The 25,570-nt window shown below is 36.5% G+C and overlaps 1 protein-coding gene across 6 annotated transcripts; it reads right to left on the reverse strand.

Annotated features, from left to right (window-relative positions):
- Window positions 1-2,006: 2,006 nt before the first annotated feature.
- LOC18432351 (RING-finger, DEAD-like helicase, PHD and SNF2 domain-containing protein) lies at window positions 2,007-25,137 on the reverse strand. Of its 6 annotated transcripts, none has more exons than XR_016060845.1 (21): window positions 24,637-25,137; window positions 23,596-24,440; window positions 22,371-22,580; window positions 21,849-21,910; window positions 21,000-21,495; window positions 19,787-19,987; window positions 19,206-19,461; window positions 17,843-18,086; window positions 17,583-17,743; window positions 16,786-17,349; window positions 15,647-15,810; window positions 9,867-10,083; window positions 9,479-9,685; window positions 8,863-8,979; window positions 8,455-8,509; window positions 7,863-8,108; window positions 6,405-6,624; window positions 5,103-5,320; window positions 4,423-4,574; window positions 3,683-3,938; window positions 2,007-2,501 (listed from the first exon to the last, which is right to left on the reverse strand). XR_016060845.1 is itself a non-coding variant. In XM_088873968.1 (21 exons), exons 4-21 carry the CDS (start codon window positions 22,568-22,570, stop codon window positions 2,238-2,240), a joined length of 4,245 nt encoding a protein of 1,414 aa, XP_088730094.1. In that variant the 5' UTR covers window positions 22,571-22,580; window positions 22,855-22,932; window positions 23,596-24,440; window positions 24,637-24,933; the 3' UTR covers window positions 2,007-2,237. The 6 variants fall into 6 exon arrangements, 5 of the variants coding, with proteins under 5 accessions (XP_088730094.1, XP_088730096.1, XP_020521812.1 ...); XM_088873968.1 differs by lacking the exon at window positions 8,455-8,509 and adding an exon at window positions 22,855-22,932 and having other exon boundaries at window positions 24,637-24,933; XM_088873970.1 differs by lacking the exon at window positions 8,455-8,509 and adding an exon at window positions 22,855-22,932 and having other exon boundaries at window positions 21,849-21,951; window positions 24,637-24,906.
- Window positions 25,138-25,570: the final 433 nt, after the last annotated feature.

Here is a 25,570-nt window from a genome sequence, read left to right on the forward strand (position 1 = left end):
AATTTGACACTCAAAAAACACCTAATTTTAAGACGAAACGGGCAATCTAGATAATTTGTTATGATATACACTACATTTTGAATTTGAAATCACAACCATAATGTTTAAGCCGAAATAAAATTTTTCCAATTCTTGAATTGGAAATTTCAATGAGTTATGAGTTGAGGTTTTGGATATTTTGATAGGATTGTTTAAACTTTTCCAAGAGCATGAGAATTCGTGGGAGAAAGAACGGCCACGCCCACGCCCTTGAGAGATTCATACAAACTTATTATATCCATTTTATTGACCCGCAAAGGGCAGCTATCAATAACTCCTTTGACAAGCGGTAAAGTAGAGTAGCCTAGAGAGAGAAACAAAGTCACTTCCCATGCCTTTGTTTGAGTGCCCTGAAAGCATTAGAGCTCCTATCAAAGAGGTGTGCTCTCCTATTGTAGTCACTTGGTGTGCGCCCTTTGTCCTCCCCCATAATGGCCTCCTCTTCCAAGCTCTCAAGAATTTCCACATTTTCTCTCTCTACCCCCATTTCGCTCTCCTCACCCTCTTCTCTCTCTAAAACTGACTCAACCCCCACCTCCCGCTTGTGCTGGGGCACCCCACCTGCCCCCATTTCTCTCTCCAACCTCCCATCACTTTCTCTCTCTAGGGCCAATTGAGCCCCACATCTCTTCAAATGCATTGGGTTTGGTGCTCTTACCACACGTATGGGGAGCCTAGAGAGAGAGAGTTTGATGACAATTGGAGGCGGCCTGTGGAGAAGGGATGAGGTGCTTAGAGAGAGAGAGGTCAACATGGAGGAGGGTTGTTTAGAGAGAGAGAGAGAGAGGGGATATGGATTTAGAGAGAGAATTGGACATGTTACTTGCTTTTATAGCCTCGACTGGTAGGGAGAGGGACGTGTTAAGATGCAGTATACCCATTCTTCTCTTGCCACATATCATACATGTGACCCGAAATGAAACACGTGTTAATCGATGATGAGGCTTGCGTTCGAAAGTTTCGAGGAAAATTTATGTGCTCTCGCGGGAGTATTTTTTGTTAATTGCCCAAAAGTAAATGTCTCCTTCTACACTTTTCCTTCTAGAATCATGGAACAACGGTTTCCAAAATTTGCATCGATCCACGCATCCTGCTTTTGTTTTTTTGCCACTTCCCCATTATTTGATGTCATTGCATGCGTCAACAAAAAATCCTCTCTCTCTCTCTCTCTCTACATCCTCTCTCCTATAGTTGGGCAATCAAGCCCTAACTTGTCTTTTTTGGTTTTTTGTTTTTTTTTTCTCTCCTAGAAGTAGGCGATCGAGCCCTATCTTTCTTTTTCTTTTTTCTTTCTTCTTTTATTTATTTATTTATTTATTTATTTATCTATCGCTCACCTAAAATCAGGTATGAAGCCCTCGTACTGCTCATCTAAACTATCAGCAGTATGAAGATTTTTGCAAGGTGGTTGGAGGCTGAGGACCATATAAGGTTGTAATTGGGTTGGGGTTTAGATCGAGTTAATCCTGAGTAGCCAGTGTATGAATCTACGTCGACTTGGACTTTGGCACCTTAAATCTTCATAATTAGGGTGCTACCCACATATAAAATATCAGATTTAAATAGACTTTGGGAAATATTTAGTTATAATGTCACATTTAACACCGCTTATTTGTGTATCATCTTCAAAAATTCAAAAAACTAATTCTAATAAAATGAAATAACCAAAAGAATTTTGGTCAATTTTTAAATAACAATATTTAATTTCTTAGATTTATTAAATGCACTCTTGTGACAAGTGAGCGCATCCCAAATTTTATATCAAATTGAATTTGAATTATCCCATCAAGATGCTCAAAAGCTAACTGGTAATATTATGACTAGAGCTCTCTCCACTGTACAAAGGCTAAGAATTAAGTATGTTTTTATACATGGGTTGGCCACATGTAAAGTTTCCCTAATGATTATGCCCAAAAATTTTTGTAAATAGACTTCCCAACGTACCATCAATGACGATACAACGATAATAAGGAGAATAATTTCAACAAAAATAAATTAGGCTTTAATGCATTTTACATATTTACATGATTGATCCCCCTTCCCCTTCTTTTTCTTCTTCAAACATGTTCCAAATTTGGATCCCCTCTCTTTCTCTCTCTCTCTCTCTCTCTCCCCTGGACCAGGCAGATCAGGCTCAGCATTCCTTAGGAAACCACAATTTCCAGAGATCATTGGAATTTCCATTTCTTTTGCCGAACTCACTGTGCTTCTTGTAAGCTCTGCTTCAATCTATTCTCGGCAGCCAAAGCAGCTGCAACAGATGGTGGCAAATGCGTCAAATTCTCGGACGAATTGCCATTTTCTAAAGGTTCCGAAGAAGGCTTTCCAGACAAAAATAAGGACTCAACGTCCCGAAGAGTTAGGGAGCGATGATCATTGTTTCTGTTATTGCTATTGATCACAGAGTTAGGAGGCTTGTTTTTGTTGAGCTTGTATATGCTCTCCTCTACTGTATCTTTCACCTGTTATGGAATAAGGATTTAGAATGGAAAAAACTGTAAAAAGGGGGTGAAAACACCCACATGCAGATATTTTTGACATAAAAAGAGAAGGGAAAAATATATGGAAAAATGACCTTTACCCTCCTCCTTGAAAACTCCATCCCTACTAGTCCCTTTGGTTCAACAAAATCCCTTGTACCCCTTCAAATTTAAAATTTTGGGACCGTTAGCCCCCTAATTGTATTTTTATTTTACAAAATTCTCCCTTCCCTTTCTCTTCCGGAGCCTAAAACCAATCTTACCTCCGTGGATCCCACTCTATAAATTTAGACATAAAAAGAAAATGATTTTTTCTTTAATATTATGATCTATTTTATAATTACATCAATATCTTTTAAACTTGAAAAATGATTAATCAAGATATTTGTTACTATTTTTAATGGATTATTATTATTTATTTATTCATTTGTTAAAATTTTATCGAAATACCTATAAGAGATTAAATATTTAACAATTAATATATTATTGATGTTATTATTGTTATTATTATAAATATTAATTAATTATAATAATTATTATTATTATCATCAATAAAATTTGTATATCAAGTCACAAAAAAAATATGGATGACTAATGTATGGATATGACGTTTTATAAAACAAAGAAATCAAATTTCTAAAAAAAACAAAGAAAAACATAATTACGGGGCTAATGGTCCCAAAATTTTCAACTTGAGGGGGTGCAAGGGATTTTGGTTAACCCAAGGGGCTAATAGGAATAGCAATTTCAGGGAGGGGGTTAGAGGTCATTTTTCCAAATATATTTACATGTGTGTACGTGTGCGAGAGTGTATGTGCATGTCAGAGAGAGATAGAGAGAGAGAGAGAGAGAGAGAGAGAGAGAGATTCTGCAAATGAATTTCTAGATAAAATTTCAAGAGGACAATAGAAACTCTTTAACCAAACCAGAAGGATGAAAAGATAGTGTAAAATCAAATCAATAAACCAAGCAAAAATGGACCTAACTACAATGAATGAAATTAATTAAAAAAACACCCAATCCATAAACAAGTCATAAGGAATAGAATCACTAAGAAGTAAAAGATCAAAACCTTTTCTAATCAAGCATAACATGGTTTTCAAACTCACCTCCATATCTATTCATACAAACACACAGGGGGGAGAGAGAGAGAGAGAGCATACAATGAAACGATGAACAAAAGTTGCTTTATCCTGTCCGATTCTATGGACTCTGTTGATTGCTTGAGCTTCTGTGGCAGGATTCAGAAGCGGCTCTACAAGAATGACATGCTGCGCTTCAAGGAGATTAAGACCATTGGCCCCATGTTGAATCAAGAGTAGTAACACTTGGATGGGTCTGTTCTCATGATCCCCTTCTTTACCTCGTTTGGCTTTATCTGTTTCTCCTTTGAACTGCCTGAGAGCAAGTTGTGATTTCCTGTAATTACAAGTTATGACAAGCATGTGAATAAGAGCATCTTTAGACCTTCTGATGATACATAACAGTTCCTTGGAAGAGAGTGGGGGGGGGGGGGGGGGGGGAAGAGAGAGAGAGATCATTGACACTTTCTTTGTCATACTAGGATTTTAGTTTGATACAACCCGATATTTGGTTGCTTTCTTTCTTACAGTTTGTCTTCCAATGAAAATTTCTGGCTCTAGTTGTAACCAAAATTCAGCTAGTTTTTCAGGGCTAAAGTATATAAAAGCCTTCCATTATACTTATGAAGACCCATTTAGTGGCAATCAGAAGCAATAAACATCTGGTTTTAGAAGATTCTTTCAATAAATTATGTTTTATCAGAACATAAAGTTACTCTGTCATGCAAATCAAGTTATATTCTTCATTTGTTGCACTTAGAAAACCAACTCTAGAAAAACTCACATAGTTAGGAAGCAAGCATTGTACAAGATGTCCATACCTGCCCCCTTTCATTCGGATATGGCTAACACTGTTAGCACCCAAAGAATGTTCCAGCACATCAAGGACATCATTCCAGCTCGAGAAGACCAAAACTTTGGCTTCTGGATCTGTCGACCTAATCCATAGAATTCTCCTTGTGACCGCTTCGATCTAACACACAAGAATCAGATAAACACCAGATATATTAAACACAAGGAAAACAAAATGTTAAAACGTACTGAAATAATGCAACTTTTGAAGGGAATTAACTATAATTCAATATATTATGGAAACCAGAGCCCATCAGGGGGTCATCTCCATCCATTGAAAATATTCTTGCAGAAGAAAGAGTGGGACCCACAGTTGTTTTTTCCAGCGTCTATTATGCTTTCCTAATTTTTTTATCGTCCCCCTAAATCAGATTCCATGGAAGTTTTTAAGCTCCTTATCCAATCTGCCATGACTAAAAAGAACAAATATAAAAAAGTGACAAAAAACTAGCTGCTTTGAACTGAACCAAATAAGACCCCTGATTTGAACCAGTCCAGTCCCTTCAGGTGATTAAATCAGTTTTCTATTTAAAGAATTATATTTAATGATCAAAATGACCAGATAACTCTCATTGTGGACCAAACAGGTTCAATTTCATTTTCTGTCAAGATGGACATGCATATGCAAAATAAGTGATATATAAAATACCTTTGTACCATATGAACCATGAACACAAATTGAATTTTCGGACTTTTCTTGATCTTGGCACTTATCCGGTGATCCCAAATCAGAAGCTCCACTAATGCTATCATCGACAAAAGCTATGTTGCCAAAAACTGTTTGTTGTCTGCAGGTTGGGCACATGACCCACTTTCCTTGTGACCTTCCATTAGGAAATACTGATCCTTCCGTCATTAAAATAAAACCTGTACGAAAAGAAGATATACCAAGGGCAAAAAACCACAAAATAAATTGTGCCATTTTTTTTATTCTAATGCTGTAGAAGTTCACCCAGCTAAAAAATTGATGTTGGGGTGTTTGCTTAACCCCATCTTTTGCAAACATGGCCATGAAGGAAAAAAAGAATCTAATGTTTTTGAAGAAAGAGAAATTTGGATCAATGCCAGCTGCTAGTTTTGGTGTGCCGATTGGTTTAGGGTTAGATATTGTCAAAAAAAAATTCTTTCTTTGAAATTGTCCGTCTGGTGTTTTCAAGACCATCCCCAAAATAAACAAATCCCTATACACACACACACAAACTAGTCCAGACCTATGCGAGCACCTAATTGAATTACAAACAAATAAATTTCATTTATTAAACCGACATGAATTCGTTTTAAAATAATAAAATCATCAATTAAACTTTGAAAAAGAACGTATCATACCAAAATCCCTTACTTTCACTGGAAAACAAAAAATTATGGAATTCGAGAAGACTTGAAGAATTTATTGAACCTCATTCATTAAGACTCTGCCACGCAAGGATAAAGAATACAAATTCCCTTTTTTTTATATTTGCAATATTTGAACAATAAAAATTCAAGACTAAATAATTTAAGAAAGTTTCATATTTCCCAATTTTAAAAACATGTAGCATTGATATGGGAAAAGATTCTATAGGCCAAATGGCCTATAACTACAGCTAGACCCAAAGGCCAAAAGACATAGATAGGGGTAGTTCACCACATGCAGTTCTTCGATACATGTTTAACAGAAAAACAAAAGAAATAATTCGAGCTCTTAATACTGTAGATCTCAACATCCAACTAATGGACACTGCAGAGTTGTTCTTGAAGCCGGAATTGAGACAAAGCAATTTTTGAGCTCTAATCAGTTTTTCATTTTTTTTTAGATTGATATTAGATATGAATAAAGATGTTTTGAGATTATTGCGTTGAAATAAATCCGTAAGGCTCTTTGGCATATAGAGACAATAGAGACCCATATAATCTTACACACAGACACACATCCATGAAATTAAATTATTACAGAAAGGAATTGCAAACTCACATTTGCAACAAGTAACATGTCCACACTGGAACACCATTTTCTGGTCACCAGCTTTGTCCTGACAAACTGGGCATGCCTCATCATAATTACGATCCAGGCAACCAATTGGAGCTGTCCTTTGAGCACCAAGACTCCCCAGTACATCACTCTTTTGATCCTCGTTCATGGATGAAACATTAGAATCCTCAGGTTTTATTCTCTGCTTAGAGAGAGCCAAACCCTGGAAAAAAAATATTCAATAAAAAATTAGTAACTTCGACGAAGTTTTCCTTTGTAACAAATTCCTATGAAACATTGCACAACCAACACTACTTTATCAAGTAAACGAATATGTATTAACTACCGAAGATCATATGAACTTCCAACTAGCTTATTAAAATATCTCATATCCATATAGGAGAATTCCCTTGCCTTAAAAAGAATAACCAATTTACAAACAACGGCAATTAAATAAAGCAAACAATGCTGCTTGAGTTATACCACGAATTCACAGGCCTTTAAGACTTGGGACCTGCTTGAGTTATGCCATGAATTCCAATTAATTCCCGTGATCATCAAAACTATATGTAAATAGTGCATAAAATTCTAGAAAGGGTACAAGAATTCATAATCTCAACGGTATGAATTTTAAACATTCTAACACTTGGGGCCTGCTTGGGTGACGTAATTTTATCTGGAATAGATTATCTTATCTGAAATTAATTTACTCTGGATAATGTTATTTTATCAGTTGTTTGGTAAGTATCTTGTGTTATGTATAATATTATTTAAATATTTAAATTTCAGTGATTTCCAGCTATTTTTAGCTATCCTTGCCAAGAACATGTGATGTTCAGTAGATTGCCCATCCTTTCGATCAATTTACGGTTAACATCTTCAAAAAAAGAACAACATGTCATGTTCAGCAAATTACTTTGAAAAAAGTCAAAACAGCATTTCAAAAAGGTTAACTTATATGTAAAACTGCCTATAAGTATTATCTTAGATAACTTTATGATGGACACAACTAAACAACAGATAACTCGTTATCAGGATTAACTTTATTGAGACAGTAGATTAGCAGTAATAAAGAGTACATCCAAACAGTCTCTTGGATAAGATTATGCTTATAATTATGAACTGTGCAACTGGATGAGTACTCCACAACTTCAGTTTTTGAGAAAGTTACGAGTCATGCAATTTCATAGTTCAGAACAGAAGGAAAAGTATACAATAAGATCATCTATATTTGGTACATGAAGGTCACAATTGACTTTGACCATTGGATGTAACATTGCGCTGCTACATTTGTTCCATTGACTAGGCCCAAAGTTCAAAAGAAACCTTTTCAAACTTTATAACACACCCAAGCTGTCAGATTTTACATCGGATAGTTATAGGCAATTGTCACCTCAAACAAAAGGAAAATGGTCTCATAGTATACAATCCCAATAAACATCATAAAAATCATACACATACCTTCAAATAACGAAGTTGCCCTTTCATACGAGATAGTGTGGCAAGTGAGAGAAATTTTTCACCAGAAAATTGCACACTAGCTGTAACCAATTCCTCTGAGCTTAAGGCATCTATAGTTGAATGCTCATCGTTGGTCTCCCTCAAGCGAAGTCGTGAAGTCGCCATCTTAATTTCATCATGTGCACGCAGATATTGTGCTTGAACAACTGACAATGACCTTGCGGCCGGAAACTCCTTTCTCATAGTCTTAAATGAGGGACATTAGATTATTACCCAGTTCATCAAGAGGAATAAAATAGGCATCGACAGAGGGGAACAAATGTGGATAATGAAGTCATAATTTATCATAAGAAGAAGAAAGAGACATCGAGAAGAAAAAAGGGAAGTTCGCAAATTATCAACCAAGAAAATTATCACTCAAACAAACATCAACTGATTTAAGCATTGACTTGACCACCGTCGGCATTGGCTCAGATTTAAAAAAAGTGATTCACAGAGTGTTCTCTATATTGTCAAAGTACTTTCCCATTTTTCTATAAAAAAAGTACCTTTCTGAACAACATATAGTACTTGATTGGAAAGTGGTATATACCTAGTGAAAGCATAACACGCAGTTCTCCAATATTCATTCTGGAATACTGAGATACCTAGCAAAACTACACTTTGTTACATTTGCAAGAACACGGTATTTCTTTTGTCAAGAAGAGGTAAGGGAGGAGATTTGTGGATGAAATAATGTAATTTATTAGTTATCAAAATCATATTAATTTTTTCAGTTTCTTCCCATTGAAAGTGCTACATCACGTTCCTTTAATTCACTCATTCCTCATTTCTGTAGTGTGAAGGTAATGGTAGAATGGTGAGTTTTCTTGCTCATAACTACAGGAAGATAGGAATATAAAGCCCATTCTGTGATTCCCCCTTATATCTCATTATTATTATTATTGGTGGTAGATTTACCATGAATGTTTCACATATGATGTGCTTTTAAAATGCTTACCTCAAAAAGAAATAAATGCTTGTTGGCTGACACCATATGATCTCTTCCAAGTCGTGATCTTAAAAAGCTTTTTATAATCTTAAGGATGACTTCCAATTCTGAGGGAGACCTTGAAACCTATCACGTATAACATTAAACAGTTCAGAAAAAAGATAACTTCATGTTATGACCAAGAAGGACATATTGTTGCATATTACCAATATTAGTCATCAGGTACAAGCATAATTGTACAAATCCAGCTTATGCAAATCAGAAAATAATTAAGCATGGAATATGAGGAATCAAATTTTAACAATTTGGTATGTTAAATAACATAACTCAGTAGGATAAGAACAAAATCAGAGAAAAATACAACCAACAAGAAAATTTTTTCGATTTTATCAAATCTAAAAAGATGTCTACTTCACAAAAAATGCAACATTATCTAGTGCAAAGGACTTTTTTTTAAGTATCAGAGAGAAAATTTTGCCTGGTAAAACTTCCAATGCAAATGTCAGAATTTCTCAATGATAGAATGTGATTAATCTGATGGAGGAGTTGCTTGTTTTGTACAGTGCCTCAACTACTCTACATGTAGAAAGCCTTAACGAGAGATAAAAGATCACTAACAACTCACCACTACGTTCACTTTAACCTGACGTTGCATCCTATTCTCTTCTGCTTTAACATTTGATACAGGTGTAGTTTTATTTATTTGGGATAAGCCCCCAAAGAAACGATTCAATTCAGACTTTTGCTTCTGCAGATCTAGGGCTTCCTCAGCTGATGCAACCATCCCACTACTATCTCCTTTAGTAAGTAGAAAGAGCCGAGTCTCATATCCCTGGATACAAGAACAGAGCGAACGACAAGAACGAAAACAAAGCAGTTTATATCAAAACATCAATGAACTAATCATTTGACATAAAATGAACTGAATTGAACACATGAGTATGCAGGCCTGGCCCAGCTTTAACATTTGAGCCCATATAGGATACAGCAAACAGAAGTATCGATAAACTGACCTGAAACAATTCATCTAATTCACAATGGATGCACAGAGGTCCATCATCATTCATTTGGCAATTCTTGCAGAATCTTACACGTTCAATATCAACATCCCTAGGTTTCTCCATTGTTTGGTCAATCTCCAGGAGACGATCAACTAATTCCTTTCTAGAGTTTTCAAGGGAATCCAGTCCAGTTTGTATTAGATACTTCAGGCCACTTATGCTGCGAAACCTGGAAGGGGACAAACCAATGAGAAATAGATTATAGTTGTCAAGAAAAACCATCATATTAACTCTTACAGTTAATTATAAAATTTTATTTAAGTGGAGATTCCAATTTTGAATTTTATAAGAATGAAAAGTTTCAAATGGAGGTTCACACACCCATATGATGGGTGTATCATAGGTATGAAGCAGTGTTAAAAAAAAAAACGGAAATGCTGGAGCGCATCGTCCACCACTAATCCTAATCACGATCGGCAATATCAACAATCAGGGTCGGCTAGATCGAGACTGAATCAGGGATCCGACAATTATTTTTTAAAAAAATAAAAAAAGGGAACATATTTCATACGTTTTATTACACAAATGTTGAAATGGCATATTGGTTGTACCATGAGATATGGATATCGATGTTACAGGTTCGAATCCTACAATTTTCTAAGGTTGAACTTCAAAAACTATTTTAAGCTTTTGTTCAAAAAGTTCTTCTCATGGGGTTCGAACCGTGAACCCCATGTGCAACATTCAAATACGCTAACCATAAATGCTAATTAATGTCTTTAGAAAAATTAGACATATTAATTATAGATATACTCTTATAATACCGATCCAGCCCAAAAACTGGATTGTCCACCACCGATTCCCGATCATGATTGGCAATTTCCTCTCCGGATCGGCAATTTTTTAAACCAAGGTTTAAAAAAACGGATCAGTAACCCAGATTGGCCACCTCAAAAACCATGTCAGATCGGTGGATCAGCAATCTGGATCGGAGAGTCTGCCGGATCGGCAGGTTCGACCCAAATTTTTTTCAAAAAAATCACTAAAAATCCCTAAAAATAGAGTTTCTTGAGTTTCCAAAAAAAATTAGAAGTAGTGTATTATGTATTTTCATTATTTTGCAAAAATACATGAATAGTGAGACGTTGTTCCCTTGTCTAGATGTATGTTAACCATTCGTTCATATTACTGAAAAAAAGAGCTTACAATCATCATGGATGTGAATACATAGTCCAAAATGGAGCATGAAACAACTAAAATACAGCCTAATACTAAAATGAAAGACATCATTGAACACAATGGATGTTTGAGAGGAGCTGATTTTGCATTGTTTTTCAGTAACAAAAGGGCTAAGGGTGACCATTCGTTGATAAAGATATATGATGAAGCGCCATGAGTGTACCTTGAACTATGCATGAGAAAGAGAGTTGGGGGTGGGCAATTTTCCTAAGAGAAAGAGAGTTGGGGGTGGGCAATTTTCCTAAGAAAGAGAGAGAGAGAGACAGAGAGAGGGAGAGAGAGAGAGAGAGAGAGAGAGAGAGAGAGAGAGAGTTTATAGCTTAGCACTGTGTAACCTTGTTTCCATTGCGTTATCTTAATTACCTTTGCAATGTTAAAAATAAAATAAAATAAAAAAGAGAGAGAGAATGCATTTTCTTAATTTCCTTTGCTGGCAAAGTTTACTTCACACCATATAAGCTTTATTGACATACTTTTAAAATTATCCATAGGGTGTAAAATTAAAGCTATATGGTGTAAATTTTTAAAATAATGGTGTAAAATAATTTCAAATTAGCTATAATTTTAAACTATGGTGCAAATTTTAAAATTAGATTTTAATGTAAAATAACTAATTTTATTTAGCTAATTTCACACCATAGTTAATTTTAACTATGTTTAAACTATGCCGTAAATAAAACATAGCTAAACTATGTAAATAAAATAGTTTTAAATATTAGCTATGCAAATAAACTATGTAAAATAGCTATGCAAATATACTATGGTGTAACACAGCTTTAAATAAAATTAGTTATATGGTATAAATAAACATAAATTTTAATTTAATATTAGCAATTGGCTTATTTAGAACATGAAAAACTAGCTTCCTGTAGTTTCCAAAAGCCATGCACAGAAAACTACTGATCGCACTCTCCCAAGCCATGTATAAATCGCTCTCCCTTTGTCCCACATCGAAAAGTAAAAAGACATGCGAGGGGGGTAGCGGTTCTAGAAGGGGATACGTGGATGATGCATTGGGGCATTAAGGCTTGGGCGGTTTAAGCGCACATGTGCATGGAAAGGGGGCCACCTCACTAGTATTTGATTAAAAAAATTGCAAAAAAAATAAGGCCAAACAGATAAAAAAATACAACTAAGGAAACCGGTGGTGTGACATGCTTTTGGTCAACTGGCTCCTAACAAAACCAGTCGATGCTCTTAGGGAATTGGCCAGATCCATCCATTTTGCAGGTAGAACGGTTCCCGATATTTTGTGGGAACCGGTTTGTCCCAGACGATTCCCGATCCGAATCGCTGGGTTTTAATCCGGATCACCGTTTTTTAAAATACTGTTTTGAACACTAGTACGAAGTCATAATGACCCAACAAATGAGAGAAAACTTAGATCCAACGAAGACAATATACCTCCACTGCTACATTGAAATGAGAAATATGTCATGCATAAATACATACGCACACATATGGGATTGGGGAAAGAATGGCGCACACAATAGATAGTGATGTCTCCAAGGAATTGCGAAAGTGGAGAATCATAAAAAAAGCATAAGACTTTAAAATAAGAAAAGAAGAAGCTAACAGTAAGGAGAAATAATAAAAAGAAAGATAGAAAAACGGAGTGATAGGGACATAGAGAGCGAGAGAGAGGGAGAGAGAGAGAAAGAGAGAGAAGGTGGATTGAGACAAAAAGCATAGAGTGAAGGAATGATATAGACAAAAGTATAGAGAGTATGCACTAAGGTATTGTGGAGCACTTGATTTAAAACAATTTTCACCTCATCTTTCCAAAAAGAATATGTATTGTGCCACCCATGGCATACAGCAGCTTGATCATATTGCCAAGGACGACCCAAAAGGATATGGCATGCGTCCATAGGAAGGACGTCACACCAAACTATATCCTTTAAAGTTCTACTAATGGAAAAACTAATGAAGTAACGAGAAGTTACGAGTCTTATTACCTTTCCAATACCATGCTATTTTGTAGGGTTGGGGGTGTTTCCCGCATGTCAAATTCAACTTGTTTACAATCTCTTGAGACACCATATTACCACAGCTGCCACTATCAATGATAACGGTACACACCTTCCCAAGGACTATGTAACGAGCCTTGAAGATGTTGGTTCGGAGCCACGGCTCTTCTAACGCCTTTAGGGTTGTAAATAGTTGTCTAATGACAAGAAAATCCTCCTTATCAACCTCTAGTTCAGCAACATCTTGCTCATTTTCCCCTACCAGCTCGTCATCGAATATTGGCCCTGTGACAAGGTCTCCTTCGTTTACATCATCCCCATCCAAGAGATGTGTTCCAGCTTGCCGGTTCTGGCACTCATACGAATGGTGGTCAATCTCGCCAAATGTATAACACTTCACACACGGTTTTTGGGTTTGGAGGGGCCTGTTGGCAGCTGGAGCTTTGTCCTTAGATGCTTTATTCGGGTGTGAGCTAGAACCATCTTCTTGCGCCATTTGATTTGCCACTTGTCCCCTTTGGACTGTGGTTGATTTCCAGCTAGAACGACTATTTTTCAACCTGCTTTCAGCCTTTAAGGCCATTTGATAAGCCTCATCAAGACTGACAATCTGGTATAGAATTAGTTTGTTTTAAATTTGAGATTTCAATCGACTCATATACCTTGTAAAGATCTGGTCATCGCTTTCGTTGACCTTGTTCCGGCTCATAAAGATGAAGAATTCATTTATATACTCCTAAACGCCCTCCTTTAGCGTAAATGATGGAATAGTTGGTATAATTCTTCCGCATAACCAGTGGGTAAGAATTTATTTCTCCTTAAGATGCGACTTCATTTTCCTCCAAGTTGGCATCTTTTCTTTCCCCTTTCACACTCGACTGGCATGCACCTGCTACCACTATACTTTGGTGTGTCCCTTTGAGTAGGGTAGCCACAAATTTGACTGTTCTTTCTTCTGGGAAATCTTTTCCCTCGAAGAAAGCCTCCACTATGTCTAGCCAGTCCAAGAATTCACCAGCCTGCAATTTTCCCCAAAATTTAGAGACATCCACTCTCACACCTTGATCCAACCCAGCTAGGGTGCAGACCAACCAATCCTCCAATGAGGGGTTCTCCCTTTGGTTGTGGAAAGGATTTTACTTTCTTTACTCGATTCCTCACTTTCATGAGTAACCGATTCTCGTTCAAAGTGGGGAAGATGACCCACCAATTGTAACATTGCATTGAATCTCCTCAACAATTTCTCATATTCTGCCCTTGGGACAACACCTCCTCCTCGGCCTCCACGTCCTCCTTTATTGGCCATAACTCCCATATCCAAAAGAAAGGATTCCTGCCCCGATACCACTTGATGTAGAACAGAGAGAAAAGAGAGAGATAACTCGCAATCGGGTAGAAATTAAGGGATTTCAACTGTGATTCAAAGACAACTAACAAAGCCTAGCTTCAAGGACTTGTATGAGGGTCCAAAAACACCTTGAAATGGAAAATAAGTCCCTGATTTCTGTTTTTACAGCAAAACATTGATTCCAGCATGGTAAAAGTCTTCCTCTTTTTATAGACTAGGCATGGCTCCTAAACCAAAGAGCTCTTAATTTTCCTAGGAGTATTATGGACTCCACCCATTCCCAAGCCATGCACAATTAAAGTTTCTAGGAGTATTAATGGACACTATCCCCAGGCACAATACCTTTTCCGAAGCAAATTTTAAATTCAAATACTAACATTTTCCTCCTAATTTTTCCAACACTCAAAATTACATGGAACCCTCTGGCTTTGCTATAAATTCTACAGAAGTCTATTGCAGAGAAAAATCCCAAAATACCCTTCCTTACCAAAAAAAATAAAAAGAAAATGAAGTCCACAAAATGTTAACAATTTTTTTTTATTATTTTCTTCATCAATGGAGGAGGCCTTGGTGGTCATTTTGGCAGAGATAAAACCAATGCATTGGTGGAAGAGCAATATTTTTGGCCATGCATGAGGAGGGACATATCAATTTGTTTATAGGTGCAGCGTATGTCAGGTGGCCAAGGGATTTAAGGATTTTTTGTGATTTTTTGTGATTTTTTGAGATCTTTCCCCCTTTCATCTTCTTCTTCAGTTTTTTTTTTTTTTTTTGCCTTTTCCATGGCTTGGTCATGACTGGGGCAAGTCCGAGTCAACTCACCTCATTGGCCGTACATATTGAGGAATCCCCATTTACATATGAAAATACCATCATTTTTCATTTTGGATATAATTTTCTTACTTTTGATATTTTTCCCACTTTTATTTTCCTTTTTTGGGATTTTCCCTTTTTATGTTCTTGGACACTGACAAGGCTTGGAGAGTGAACTTAAGACTCGCTAATTTGGATTGCCCCCCGGGTATAGGTTGGATCATAGAGCAAGTCTCTGGTTTTAAAACACTGATATTAAGTGCAAAATGCAAAGGCATGAATTTGAATATGGGCCCTATAAACCTTTAGCAGAGTGACAATGGTTTCATGTAATGAAGGTGAGTAGAAAGTGTGTAACTCCACGTGCACCAGAAAATAGCAAATAAATAAATAAATAAATAAATGAGGAATTTAGGAAGTACCTTGAAATAATTCTTGAAGATTTGGAATTGTTCCGAGCCCCTGGTAACCCCTCACTGATTTTTTCAACCAAGTCACTTGTCCACTCATTCTGTTCAACCAGATCAAGGGCATGCATCCACCAACTGACACGGTGACCTTTGCATGCACTATCGGCCTCATGGACCTTTAAACACAAAGAAAAATGCCATAAATTTGGATTTTCATACTAAATAAAAGGCATGAGTTGAAAGAATAACATTTAAAATTGTCAAGATGAGATACAGCTGCAAAATGAACACAAAAGGCTAAGAAATCAGAAGAATTATCATTCAAATGTCATATAATGGGTAGATGGGTAGCAGCATCTGGTACTCAATATAGTACAAAAACAAAACAAAGCAGATATATTTTGATTTTGTACAAGACTGATATATTATGAAAGCTGAATGTCTGCTACCCCTCTCCAAGGCAAAACCACAGAAACAACAATATGACATTATTGATAAGAACTACATGAAGCTGTATTACAATGAGGGGATGGGACACAATAACAAGACAGACACTCCATCCTACTCCCAAAAGTTGTTGTCCTCAATAAATGTGTAGCCAGTAGCCACACATGTGAAACATGCAATATAATACTTTCGAATGGGTTACCCCCAACTTCATGTATTTAGAAAGAAGTAAATGGTTCCTGGTAGTTTGAACTACAATCTTAACTGCAGCTAAGACGGATGTTTATAAAATCTAGATTAGAGAAAGATCCAGATATCTAGCAAAAGATCCTCATAATATCTTTCTTGGCCATGAAACATTCAATAAAAACATGACAGAAATCTCCTTTGCATTCAAAGAGAGTATATTTAGTACCATGGTTCCTCTATGTCAACGTTCTTGGAAACAAACGAAAGATAGTGCTTGTTGAAAGAAATAAGACAATATAAACTTTTCTCCAAAAGAGACAAAAAAAAAACATGAGAGTGCACATACAAACGTTTACTAAAATAAATTTGCATCTCAGGAACATGCAATTGTCAAGCAAGTATATAGTGATGAATGAACTTGCATAAGAAACATGTGCAACAGACTCCAAAAGAAATGCCTTTGCGGGTGGGAGATAAAGCTTATCTAACTTCAAATAAAGTCAAATTGTATGTACCTGCATATTTAAATTCTTAAACTCTTGTTGGGCTAAGGATAGCTTTGAAAGAAATGCAGATAAAAACTTCTGTTTAATATTCTCACACTCTACTCTCAATTGACCATCACTCAAGAACTTAGACGGCAGATGAAATTGAGCATAAACATTTGTAATGTTGTCATCATCGATCCGAACTGATAAATCTTGTGAAGTGGAACTGCAGCTCTCAATTGTTTTCTGTCTTTTCACAGGAGGATTATCAAACTCGCAACTCTCAGGTAGATCAGTCGTCTTTCCTTCTAGGCTTACAGAAGATTGATTTTCCATTGATTCACCCTGTTCTGAACATTGGGAGGAGACCTGGAGCAGGTCAGACAAATTGTGGAGTATGTGAAGCCCCAATAAAGGATCCAAACGAAAATGTTCTGAATGCTCTTCGGATAGTGCCAATGCTTCCTTGTACAATACTATTGCACGTTGGGGATCATTCTCAATTGCAGCTATACCTGCCAGGCCATTTAATGCAACCACCAATCTTCTTAGAGCTTCCTCTCCTTCAATCTTGGCTTTTCCTATGAGAACCTACACATTCACTTCATTCAATGAGAAATGTCAAGAATGAAGCACAAATACACATAAAGTGTCCATTGCATATACCATATTTACATAGACAATGGTGTGATCATAGTTCATTGGGTTCACCACTGTATGGTTCTGGAGAGAGTAGGACCAACCATAACAGGACATGACCCTAATGGTGGTCCCACTCATTCTCCTTCACTGATGATCATGTATACTTTGCCTATGGATAATACCTCCAATATCTCCTCCATAGTCATAGGAGTCTGTTGCAAGGAGCGCAGGCCAGAACTCCCGACTTGAGGATGGCAGCAGGCTTGCCGAAGCTTCAATAAAGAGACAAGAAGCTTTGCAGCCTCCTCATGAGAAAGAGACTGATCACATGAACCTTCAAGACCTGAACAAACCCAGAAAAAACAAATCAATCTAACTGATCTTTCAAAAATAAAACTCCTTGAACCACTAAAATATATGGCCAGCTCAATTAGTAAATTACCAGGAAAGCCTTCCCTTTTATGTATATCATTTCTAAAACTTTCGATGACTTCCTGTGCATATATTACGCAAGTTTCGTGTTGTCTTTGGTAAAAGTGGGCCTCAATCGGTGAGAAAGTTAGCCATGAAACAAGTTCTTCCTGAGGAGGTAGCTGAAGTTCATCTGAAACTTGAGCTTTGGATGAACGCCACATAATCTTCTTAAATAAACTATGAGTGAAATCCATAGCCCGGATGTCTCCTTTCTGCAAAATGTGGATAAAAGAATTAAAGGATATGATGCCAAAGAATGAAGCCAAAAAAGTGTAATGCCCATAAATATGCAAGCATGACACAACAGGGTTTCTTACAACCTCAATGAACTTCTCCAAATGCCGAATAGAATCAAATGTCTAGAAATGAATCCAGTACATTGAGCGCGTAGAGGGCAAGGGCAACCTCTCTTTAAAGAATTCCCTTCTACATAGGTCAATCCATGTGCATGTGAACATGCAAAGGTAGGATAATGCATAAGTGCAAGCATCTTACATGAATTATTCACGAAGAGCATCTGGATGTGGATTCCAATTATGGTATTTAAGTTCTTTTCATTTTTTTTCCCTTTTCTTTTTAGATATTCTCTTTTTTATTTTGCGACAGCCAGTTTGACCAGTCCGACCTTTAGTCCAACCTCAGAAAACTGACCTTGTTCTCTCTCTGGATTGAGGATTGGTTCATTTTTTATAACACCGCCAATTAGCAAGAGTGTTTACAGGTTTGCACTTGACTATTGAAAGGGAAAAATTGTCACTATTTGTTGTCAATTTTGTTAGTGGCATTGCAGGAGGAGCACAAGCAGTTTGTGTGAACTATCATTGAGAGGAGTAATCCTGAAAACGGATCCTTTATGAGGAGTAATCTTCAAAAAAAGAGGTAATTCACAAAGAGAAAACGGAAAGAATCATCATGGATTATGAATATCACCAATTTATTAGCAGCTTCAATCCTTTTAATCTTATTAATTGCAGAATCCAAATGCCGCTTAATTTGACCACGGTCTAGATTCTATGTTGGGCTATCCTGACATGTTGAATAATCCCCAGACACTCCCTAAATATTATTTAAAAAAATAAAGTTGCCCATGAACAGTGCAGAACATCAACCAGCCTAATGAATGTAAGCCAGTTGCACATGAAATAGTGCTTTCAGAAAAAAAGTTTTTGATACCTGGGAGCAGCAGCAGACAATGCACAGAAAAGGAAGTAGTTTCACAAGCCATTTCCGAGTGTATTCTAATTTGCACAACTAAAAGTGAATTTATTTGCAATAAGATCATTCGTAGCAGGTAATTTCGCAGAAAACTAAAAAAAATATAAAAAGAGTACCTCGTATGGCTCCTTGACAACTTCCACCCACCACCTCTGGAAATCAAAAGGATTTGCTCTAATGAACCGCAAGAGGCCATACATGTCATCAAGGCTACGTTGTATTGGGGTACCTGTTATGCACCAATGATGCTGAGCACTTAAACGCAATGCCATCTCTGTTGCAGCAGCTGCATTGCTCTCTACCATTTGAGCCTCATCCAAACAAATCCGCCACCAGAAAATTCTAGTCAGAGGAGTAGGAACAACTTGGTACCTAATATATTGCACAACAATAATTTGTGTCAAGCACAACTTATCAAACAGCTTAATGTGAAAAGCTTGCACAAGGATAAATATCTTAAAAGAAAATCAGGAGTTCAAGATTCAAGGGGCTTGTGCATGATGACCTCACACACAGGTTACCAGCAACTGACAACACTAAGCATGAGGTAAACCAAAACAAAAACAAAAAATAAGTTGCAATAGCATATAATTAGTGTGGAAATACTAGAAAAGGCACAGAGAATGTGAACGCAATACCTAAAAAAGACAGGTACAAATAAATGGAAAGGAAAGGGAATGTTTAGAAACGTTAAAACCTCTTCTGGAATCTCATGAAGCGACGATCACCATCATGCCTATCAGAATCATGTGAAAGGTCTTCTTTCAACACATCATATGTTGTCAGCACAATGTCGGAACCAGCAAGTTTGTCCATATCGAATTTCAAATTATTGGACAAGGATGAGCCTCTTACACCTTCATATACACAAGTTTTCAAAGACCCAATCTTCATATGACTGAAATAGTGGCATCAAGAAAACTATGTCACCTTTTCCATCCAGGTATGATGTAGCACACTTAGAAACTAAATCTTTTTATAGCTTGCAACAAGGATAAAATAGATGTACCAGAAATATGTTAAAAAAAGTATGCAGCACGATCTTGACCTCATGTTTTTTTGAAGTTGACCTCATGTTTTAAGATTTAATGGATGAACCAATGAACTAACTATGATCAGATCAAAGAATATCTGTCATTGATCTTGTATCATTAATTGTAGAGACCAAATTTTTTAGTGCCCCATTTCCCACTATGTTCTCATTCCACTACATCACGTGTTTGACAAAATAAAATGAATCTCCTCCGCCATTGACGTGCGTTTGGCTGCATCCATTATCCCATTGGAGAATTTTCAAGCAAATGAAAAAACAAATCATCTAAAGCAATCAAATTCATCAGAATTTTTCCCTTAATTCAATAATGTTCTTATTTTCTTATTGAAAGAATGGTTTACACAAACTAGGACAAATAAACTGAACCAGAACGCATCGTAGTGTTACACAGACTCCTAGTCTTATGTAGGTAAGTCCTACTATAGAGAAAAATAAACCAAACACATGATACCATTGATTGACACATAATACCTTAATTGCATGAGCTTTCCATATTTACCTCAATAGCAAGTAAAGATTTTTTCATTTTCACATTTCTAATTCTTGAATTTTATTCAAATTATATCAAACTATGTGACAAAGAAAGAAATCTCCTTTATTACCCCGTCAAAGAAAAGGAAATGTGATTTGACTTATTTGTGGAGAATTCCTTGCCTAATCTAATCATATGGTACAAATAACAGACACAAACATCTTAACAACCTTTAATCAGCATCAGCCTCAATAACTTTCTTGGTGTTCAGAGGGACAGGTAACCAACTGAACAAAGCTGCCAAACTATGTTGCATGGGAAAACTTAAGGCAGGGACAATAGATCAAACAAAACAGACAGCATAAGCAAAATGTATGAAAATACCGAGCAATTTCAGTTTGCCATTGTGACAATATAGGAGCTGGACAGACTATCAGAGTCGCACCCGTGATGGTTGTGCAGTCAGCAACTTGGATCAATTCTGAGCAGGTTGGGCACACATAATCTCCCTCTGTGACTTTTATAACAGGGCCACTTTTCTTTTTAGAGTTCTTTTGTGATTTTTCAGATAGATCTTGTTTCAATCCTCTTCCTCCAAGAAAACCATTTGTGGCTAGAGATTTCCCAGGTTTATAGCCAACACAATTTGCATGTTGCCAAGCATCACAAATATCACACTGAATCCACAAACCCTCATACTTAGGGCTCTCATTCACAGCACCACATATGCATTCTACACGTTCCCTTTTTAATCTTTTAATATTCCTTTGGGAACAATCATCAACCTCATGATTAGTAAGAGTATCAAGTTCCATTAACTCCCTGCGATGGGCAGAAATGCAAGCAAGTAGCTCGACAGTCTTACCTAGACCCATTTCATCTGCATTCATAACACAACAATAAGACCCAAAACCAAAGCAACTGCTAGAGCATAGAAGCCAAGAGAGTTTCTTTTCAAGAAAGTACAATACGATCCTGTGATCATGATAACAGCATGGCCATTAGGCATCTCTAGGTTGGACAGCGATGGAGGGAGAGTTGGCATATCAGATCCCATTATATATACCACACCCTTTTCATCATCATCCAACCTCATGGGAATGGGACAGTGGTGACCATTATGAGTTGGCATCATGATCATATGAATCATTTTACAGTCTCCCCTATTTTATGAATAATAAATACTCCAAGAGAGAATAAAAAATAGTAACAATGACTGAAGCATTAGCTTACCAGCAAGAATTCCTCCAGAGACATAGGATGGTGAGGCTTCTAAATGCCATGAAACATTTCCACTGTTAAATGAGATCGAATCCATATGAGACAAAAAATCAGGCTGGCAGGAAAACAAGACCTAAGGTTATATTTGATGTTCACAACTTTGAAACTATATCTGATGTACAATATCAATGCTAACACATGCAGCAAACTTAATAAAAACATAAATTCTAGGAGACAAAAAAGCAAAAGAATACATAAACCACAAAAAAATCTGATGCAAATGTCTAAAATTTGCATGATAATTTGCAAAAACATGAGAAGGATTTTCTAAAGATATAAACAGTTCCTGTTCAACCATTGTAACCAAAATGAATCAAAATAACACAAGCCCTCATTCTTTCTTCTTGTTCTTATTTTATTTATTTTGGTATGATAAGCATCATACTTTCCTAGCTGCATAAAGTTTTAAAAACGATAAAGAGCATGGTTAGAATGAAGCAATCCACAAGATAGACATGAAAATATAAAGCTTACCAAAATGGGTTGTAGAACATTCGTGAATTTAAGTCAACCGAATCCACAGGAACACATAGAGGACTAAAGAATATCTCCTGTTCCCCTTTCGCTCCATTCTCATGTCCTTCTCCTCTCTCCCGCTGTATCATCCAATAAGCTGCACGGCGCTGGTACGGTCTAAGTTGTGGTATCAAGTCAGGCAATTCATCTTTCAACATGGGCTCTTCTCTGTCAACCATAAATTCTATGACTCAAACAAACAAAGCCCAAAAATATAGCATTCAATCATTTAGCATAAAAAGGAGAAAATCTTGGTCAGTATTTTGGTCATATCCCCAAAAACCTTTCTGTAATTCTGGCAATGGGCTCATTTCAAAGCTTTGACAGTTTCTATTTTGTCCGACATTTTACCAGATAATATTCGAATGGTGTGAGAACTTTCAATTCATAAAGTGTCTGCAAGTCGTCACTAACTAAATAGAATCAGTTTTCGAAGACTTACCAAGTCAACTCAGACTCGGCCAAGTTACTTGGACTCGCCACCTTGCCGGGTTGAATTCTTTGGTACAAAATTGGAAATCTAAGAGAAAAAATCATAAATTCAAATTTTTAAAGTCAATTTATAGAATTTATTCTATAAATACGTTTATATATAGTCTTGATTTTTTTATGATGATTTGTGCATTTTTCATATTATATGCTATATTTCTCTATTTTCCGTTCTTTGGATTTTTCTGAACTGTTTCTAGCTATAAATCAGTTTTTTCCAATCCTCTATATAGTTTTATCCATCTTTAATAGAATTTTAATAATTTTTATAATTTCAATGATTACCTGAAAAACTACTTCACATCTAATTATTAAATTTAAAACTCAAAAAATAGTACAGTAGATCTAGAAAAACACATGAATATCTGGAGAATGGACTGCCTAGATAATGTATTATAGGATGTACCATTTTTTGGAACCTTAAAAATCTTTTTTTTTTCCCACGTCCAGACATCTCGCGCGGTCGAAATGATCAATTAGAAGGTTTCTCAACATCGGAATAACTTTTTTCGATGTATTTTTTAGACGTGCCTTTTTTCTACAGATGAGATTGTAAACTCATAAACTTTTTCCTTGAATAAATCATGCTGCACACAAAAACCTAAGCAGATAACATGTCAACAAAAATAAATAAAATCCAAGCTAATAAATGTTTAAAAAAATAAAATAAATAGTAGCATGCGTGGAAACTCACTTGGATGGCTTTATTGCTTCATAAAAGGCCGCAGCACTGAACCTTCTTCGTCTTTGAGGACCCAAATGAGACCTTTCATCTATCTGAAAACTTTCATCCGCTGCCTCTAATTTAGAAACCCTGTACTTAGCCTCGTCAGTTGTAACTTCAGGCCTTAGCCAAGCCATCATATTCACCATACTCTTCTTCCATGGTTTCCTTGAAGTATCAGAAAGCACCCCACTAGCTTCAAAAGCTTTCTTGAGAATCACTACCCGAAACCTTGGTGAAAACTCAGTTCCAAACGCCCTAGATTCTATAACAGGCTTCAATGTGATAGACCTCTCGTTAACTAAATGAACAAGACCAGAAACACCTTCAGCTGGGCCATCGAAATTTCCCCAAAAAACAACATTTTGTGCCCGGTCATTTGAATCCTCATCTGAGGGATTCTTGTAACAAACAAATTCAAGAAAAATATTGTCCGCTGAAATTACAGGCCAATGCCCTATTCTTATGTGATCATCCACTCCAACGCAAAACCTCAATTGAAGAGAATAATCAAGCTTCTCATAAATCTCCTCTATTAAATTATGATCATGAAACCCATTTGAAAATCTAATGTTTCCTAAAAACACTTCCGCTACGTCAAATTGCTCATCTGAGTTTGAATTATTCTGATTAATTTCTACAAAAACCTCTTTGGCATGATTGAACTGCAAATTCTCAATATGATCACCTGTTTCTTCTCTGTTACTTGAATCATTCAATGCATCATTACCGGAAGTTTCTGCGTTTTCTTCAGGAGCTCTTGAAATCCCTCCTGATCGATTTGGGTGTTTCTGTTTCCTTCTACCCATAGTTTTCTGCACAAAACATATACAAACACCATGAATTCCACAAAATTCAAGAAAGGAAATGAATAAATGGATTGTTCAAGGTTTGCGGAATTAAAATCAAACATAAAAATGCACAAATTAATGAGTATAGAGAGAAACTTAAATAAGTATGCTATACAGAGAAAGCAGATATTTTGATAACTCTGATGGGTGAGAAGCAAACCTGGGCATTAAACTGCCAGAATTCTTCAAAAATATAAAACTTGATTAAAATTTAACATTAAAATAGCAGGAAAAATGCTGGACTTCGAACATGTAAATGACATGTTTCAAATGAATTCCTCCATTAATAAGGGAAATCGGTGTTACGGTCTTCGTTTCTCTCTCTGCAAGTGCTACTAGGGTTCTTCTCATCCTATCACAGTGCAATTGCTTCTGAGTTCCTATTCTCTCACTACAAAATTGCAGTGCGTTGCTCTCTCTCTCTCTCTCTATCGAGCTCGGTTTTGCTCGTTTGTATGAGAACTTCGAGCTCAGCTCTGGTAGCAATCTAGTAATCAACGGTCAAGATTTTCTTTTGGACATGCATGTTATGATCTGAGCCGTTCGCTCCTGCCGATATAACTAAAAACGCGGTAAATTGGTTTCATTACTGTGAACTGTAGAGATTTCTATATGTTTCGAGGCTTGAACCTCTTCTCTTCTATAAGAAATACTTGGCATAAAAGGTCTTAAGGTTATGGGGATTTAAAGTGAAATATCTTTTTTGGACGTATTAAAAAAAAATTACACTTATGTCTTCTATAATTTTTGTTATGGAAAGAGGTTAGGGGTGGCCCGGACCCAAAAAAAATGGTATGGTACCCGCACCCGACTGGCCTCAGACTCGGACTCGGACCAAACTATATCCGACCCAAAGATAAAAATATTACTTTTATTTAAAAAAATTTCATATATTGGAACCTAAAAATTATTATCAGACTCAGATCTGGACACGAATAGTGTTCGGGTTGAAGAACCCAGCCCCTGGATCCAATTTTTTTAACTCATACCCAAATGCAGATCAGGTCTACCCCTTGGGTCTCGAGTCGAGTCAGTGTCCATTGCCACCCCTGAAAAAGGTCAAGATAAGGCTTACCTTATGAAAAAAAGTAAAG

Source organism: Amborella trichopoda, chromosome 8 (genome assembly GCF_054954075.1).
Source record: "Amborella trichopoda isolate Santa Cruz 75 chromosome 8, AtrichopodaSantaCruz75HAP2 v2.0, whole genome shotgun sequence".
NCBI classification, from domain to species: domain Eukaryota; kingdom Viridiplantae; phylum Streptophyta; class Magnoliopsida; order Amborellales; family Amborellaceae; genus Amborella; species Amborella trichopoda.